General features: G+C 39.9%; 1 protein-coding gene across 1 annotated transcript in view; it reads left to right on the forward strand.

Moving 5' to 3' along the window:
* MAP7D3 (MAP7 domain containing 3) overlaps positions 1–5,955 on the forward strand; it is a 114,991-nt gene that overhangs the window by 83,031 nt on the left and 26,005 nt on the right. Inside the window, exons 2-3 of the mRNA XM_014592493.2 lie at positions 3,137–3,235; positions 3,329–3,415. Coding sequence (XP_014447979.1) covers positions 3,137–3,235; positions 3,329–3,415 — 186 coding nt within the window. The remainder of the gene's footprint in view (positions 1–3,136; positions 3,236–3,328; positions 3,416–5,955) is intronic.

Consider the following 5,955-nt stretch of genomic DNA (forward strand, 5'->3'; position numbering starts at 1 on the left):
GGACTCGAACTGCGGTCGACTACGTGGGAGTCCAGCGACATAGCCATTATGCCAACTGCTGGTCCCAATCTGCCTTATTTTTGTGGTTCAGTGACTGCAGGTTTCTTTTCTTTCCTGTTTTTTTTTTTCCCTCAATACACTTATTTTTCAAAATAAAGTTGCTTTTTAATTATTAATGTACAATTACATCAGATTCAGACTTCACTACTTACTGTCTGTGTGATAAAGTTTTTTAAACTTCAGTTTTGAAACAAAACTTTATCCAAAACAATTGGAAACATAATAATGCCCACTTTATAGGATTATGGTAAGAATTAGATGAAGTAATCCAAATGAACTTCATAAGTGGTGAAATGATATCTAATGTTTGTTGTGGCAATATTTTAAAAATACCATTAATATAGATTAAGATTCCTAATCAAGTTTTAGCAATAAACTACACCTTTTCTTATTTAATCTCCAGACAAAAGATGCTTTAATTTAGGGTTTAGAATTAGTATAAGAACTACTGAAATATACTTACTACACTTTATTGTTCATTTTAACTCTTAAATAAATTCTCTCATTCAGTGAAATTCAGTAAGGTGTTCATTCTATTAAGTCCAGAGATGAAGGCTTTCTCCCATTGTCTGGACATTTAAAATCATTTTTAAAGTCTGTCATTTTAGTGAAAAGATTTCCTGCCTGTAGGAATTTGGACGTAAGGGTGTGAAATCAGATTTGGTATCATTAACCATATTAACCTCTGTATGCTATGGTTCATTCTTACCACCACAGCTACTTCTAAGGTTATCTCTATCTAATAAGGTCTTTAAATAATCTGGTAAAATTGTACATTTTGAGAGTCCTTATGGTCGACTAAATTGTGTAAACTACGAATTACCCTTAGGTCTTTTAAGCAGGACACTAAGATGTGTGAAAACAATACCACAACATACTTTATTTTTTCCTGTGCTCACGTAGAAATGTTGCAAGTGAGGGTTAGTGAAAGGGTTTAATTCATAGACTAGATTTTTGTTAGTACACTAAGTTCAAGTTCAGAAGATAATTGCCAGTAGTTGAGTTATTAAGGAAGCTGAGAAAGATCTAATCTTCAGGTTTAGCTAGGTAATAGATTATCAGAGTTGTTAGGTCTCTGGGGGAAAAAAAAAGTGCTTTTTCTCTTTTGAAACTATAGTGATCTCTATGGCAACGATCATGATGTCACTCTCAAGGTTGCACTGTAAAGTAACTCTCAGGTATCTTTCCTCAGTGATAAGTAATGTCTCAGAGTCCATTCACTCTATGAAGTGCAGGGAAGGATGGCCCCTCTGTTTATTCCCTTAATTATTTTAACTGCCCATCTTCAACTGTCATTTTTTTTAATTATTTTATTTAACTTTCTTTATTTACTTATTTATTTTCACTTGACCAGAGAGGAGAAGAATGAGAGAGAAAGAAAATGAGAAAGCAAGCCACCAGGTCTGGGACTAGTACCGCCGTCGGCCATGTGGGAGTCCAGCATCCTTAACCACACTCCACCTGCCAGCCCCACCAACTGTCTTATTTTTTGAAAAGGTTTTTGCCATAGAGCGCATACGCTTGCCCAAGAAAGACAGAGGGAAAGTGAGAAATCATCTCCCAGTGAATGACCACACTGCAATCCCTTCTCGTCCATTTTCCTAGTGAGATTTGGGGCACACAGGCATGCACGCCTAGTGTGATTTTTCAAGCCACCAGGTCCAAGACCTGAACCACAGTCGGTCATGTGTGAGTCCAGCGCCTTAACCACTACACCACCTGCTGGCCCCTGTCATATTTTTCTAGATAGATGCAAACCAGACTTGGTTATCGTATGGCACGGGCTTATTTCCTGTGCTTTTATACGAGGGTAGAGCAGAGTCAGTTTTCAGTGTCATTCTCCATACCCTTCCCGAATATGTCCAGTATCATGGGGCATTTTTGATATAGCCCTATGTGAAATGAAAGGGCTCAGGGACCCTTATAATGACTTCTGTGCATATTATCTTGGAATTTTAGATTCCCTTACTTTTCCTTAAATTGTGTTCCCCCTGATCTTACTTCATCCTCTTGAAGTTTATAACTTTCCTGCCTGTTTGCACACGACCTGTGTTAACACTTTGGATAATTCTCAGCTGTTCACTTGACATTTTTCCACCTAGAATATTATTTCATTGGAGGTTCCTTCTATAGAGGTTCTCCCTCTAAGTTCACTGTGTGTCAGAATAGAGCTCTTAACAAGGAGGAAAATAGAGAGGCAAGACATTTATGGTACACAGAAATAGGTTATTATCCGTTGATGATAATAAGTTTTGTATCCTCAACTGGACTGGTGTGAAGCGTATTCATGTTGGGTAAATTCAACTTACAAGCAGAGTGATGTATAGTGAAGAGATGTATAAAATTTTACGAAATAATACAATAAATAAAAAACAACTGTGGATGCAGACTAGGTGGTGGGTGGTGGAGGAGAACATACATTCCAAATTTCTTTGAAGGGATTTAGGTGACTAGTGTGTCAACAGAGTGTAAAGCCCTATCTAGGTAGTGTACAAACTAGTACTCTCTCCTACTGGGCCTGATATGAGAATCTCACTGCTAACATGTTCCTTCCAGATTCAGATTTATACATTTCTTTTAAAGTTTAATTTTTTAAAAAGAATTGCTTTATTTAATTTAATTTTTTCAGTTTGACCAGACAGGGAGAGAGAGAGGGAAATTGAGAAAGGAAGCCATCAGGTCCAGGACTGGAACTGTAGTCGGTCACGTGGGAGTACAGCGACTTGACCACCATGCCACCTGCTGGCCCCAGATCTATAAATTCATAACCTTTTGTTTTCTAAATTCCCAGTTCATGGCAAATGTTTTTCCAGTTCCTTGCTAGCTCTCTCTCTCTAATACTTGGTGTCATGCGTCCTCTGAGATATTGCTGAAAGCTGTGAATTGTAGGTGCCCATTCATCCACAAGCTCGTGCTGCCACTGCCGCTAACGACTCAAATCATCTTTCCGCACACAAACACCCTGGGACATCCACAGTAAACATTTGCCGTTTTCTGTTCGAGTCTTCCGAACTCCTGTATTAGCTGTTTGTATTCCTCATGTCTAATCCCTCTCTGTTATCGCCCTGTGTTTCAGTTGCTGCGGCTTACACCATTGCCAGGGAGAAGCAGAATCAAAGGAGAAGGAGCTCAGTTGCATTCCACTCGTCATCAAGGAGATCAACATTTCAATCTGGTATGGTTTCTGTGCTGCTTTGCTAGATGTCAAAGTATCAGATCTGTAAAATGTGATATCCTATAATGTCTAACTCTATGTACGTATTTATAGATGTGGACGATGGATCTATACTTAGAGATGATCTCAAACAACAATTGGCCAAAGAGCGCAGAGAGGAAAGAAGGAAGCAGCAAGAAGGTATATTAGAGGCTTTTAAAAAAATCCAAGTGAGGGAACCAGCAGTTGGCGTAATGGCTGTGTCGTTGGACTCCCACGTAGTCGACCGCGGTTCACATCTCGGACCTGGTGGCTTAAAACTCACGCCGGGCGCGTGTGCGTGCATGCCCAAGATCCCGAGAGGAGAATGGAGGAGAGGGGATTGCGGCGTGACCATCCCCCCTGGGGGGTGATTTCCCACTTTCTGTCTCTGTGTCTCTCTCTGTCTGTCTGGAGAACGCATGCGCCCTATAGTGAAAACCTCTCAAAAAAAAAGCCAAGTGAATTAATTTTATGCTAAGGCGATATACTTCCAAAGGGGTTTTACTTGCTTTTGCTCATCTGTTTAGATGAGAGGCTATACTTTTACATTATGTATTACATTGGATTACATCCCGTTACTAAGTCAGGTAAAGAAGGCCCATGAAAAATCTTGGACTAAATTGTTTCATTTTTAGAGTCATTTCTGTTAGCTTTAATTTTCTGATAACTAAGGTGTGAACATTTTTGCAATATTTGTAAAAACAAAAAAGTGAAAGTAAATGGCTAATAATCCTAACACAGTTAAGGTATCTTTTTACTGATTGCCATGCTTTTGCAGTGTGACTTTATGTAAATTAGAATCTAAGCCATCATCTTCCTGCAGCTTGAGAACGTGCTTTTCAGTGATGTATCTTTCCATCTTTTATCTCCTAACGAAACTAGCGCTCAACTTAATTCAAATGGAATATAAATTATCTTTTTTTGTAATGCTAGAGATGAGTGCATGCACATGTGAGAGAAGGGTGGGGAAGGAGTTCCCAGTGGGGCCTGGTCATGCTGCAACCTTGTTCCCTCCAATTCTCCATTCTGTCAGGATCCTTGGGTGCATGTGTGTGCCAAGCATGAAGCTGAAGGACCTGGACTCAAACCCCTGTTGGCCATGTGGGATTTAGCTTCCTCTACACAATGCACAACCATTGTACCTCTGAGTCAACTCTTAATTATCTTTGTTTTGTTTGTTTGTTTTTAAAGAGAAATTTTTACTATAGCGCGTGTGTGCTCACTGAGACAGAGACAAAAAGTGAGAAAACACCCCCCCTGGGAAGGTGGCCACACTGCAATCTCTTCTCCTCATTCTCCTCTCATGATCTTGCACACATATGCACATGCACCTGGCGTGAGTTTTAAGCTGCTGGGTCCAAACTCGAACTTCAGTCAACTATGTGGGAGTCCAGCAACGTAACCATTATGCCATCTGCTGGTCCCAATTATCTTTGTTTTGATGAAGAAGAAATGGAAGTAAGGAATACTGTCTTTGGGGGAGTCTTTTACAACTGCATAGATGCTCTCTAAGCTTTAGTAAAAAAATTTGAATATAGGAAAACATTGTTGGTCTGTAATGTGATCTATGCTTAAGTTCATCAGTGTAAAAACAGAATACTTGATATGATCTGCTATGGGTGAGACTTTCAAAGAAGTTTCCTAGAAAAAGAAACAAAACACACATTTTTTCCATGTGGTTATTTTTAAACTCATATTTTAATGTATAGCGTGTTCAATAGGTACAGTTTGACTTCAGCTCAAATCAACAGAAATAGCATGTGTAAGAATTATTCCTAATTTGGAACTTTAATTTAGACAGGATGAGAGCATCTGGGTTAGACAACCCGTTTTCCCGAATTATCAGCACCACGCTCTAACCAACTGAGCTAACCGGCCACCCCTCAGTTTTCCAGAATGAAATGAACACCCAATGAAAATGGTTCCTTAATGGCCACTGCTGTTCACACACATCATAATTTTTTTTTTGAGAGAGAGATTTTTCTATAGGGTTCATGTGCTCACCGGACAGACAGACAGAAAACAAGAAATCACCCTCGTGGGAGGATGGCCATGCCACAGTCCCTTTTCTTCCGTTCTCCTCCTGGGATCTTGGGCATACACACGCACTCACCTGGTGTGAGTTTGAAGCCACAGGGTCCAGACTTCAAACTGCAGTCTGCCACGTGGGAATCCAGTGACATAACTGCCACGTCCCAACATAATAAATTTTTAGTGACAAGTACAGGTTGTGTTATTTTAAGAAGAAGAATGGGCTATACTAACCTTTTCCTTCTGTGTGTGTAATGTGGAAAATTCAAAATATATTCTTGGCTCTTACACCTTAAAAATGTATTTGGGATATTGCAGCTAGTACAGAGACACACCTGCTTGAAAAGGAAAGAAAGGCCAAGATCGACTACGAAAAACAGATGGAAGAAAAGCAGCAAGAGCTGAGAGAACAAAAACAGAAAGATGAACAGTGAAGAGTTTCCGCGGAAAAGAAAAGAAAACAAAAATTAGCAGTCGAAAGGGTACATGATTGTGGAGGCTGTTCATCAGAGGGAATTTCTTTCTTTCTCTCTCTCTTTCTTTCTTTTTTCCTTAGCTGTTCTGTCCTTTCTGGCCCCGCGGAAAGGGGTCTAACCCCAGCTTCTTCCTTTCTCCTTCCATTCTTCCCCTCAGCATTAGGGGCTCTGGGTCCTGGCCTGATAAGATCC

This window comes from Tupaia chinensis, unplaced genomic scaffold (assembly GCF_000334495.1).
Source record: "Tupaia chinensis unplaced genomic scaffold, TupChi_1.0 Scaffold000706_1, whole genome shotgun sequence".
Lineage (NCBI taxonomy): Eukaryota > Metazoa > Chordata > Mammalia > Scandentia > Tupaiidae > Tupaia > Tupaia belangeri.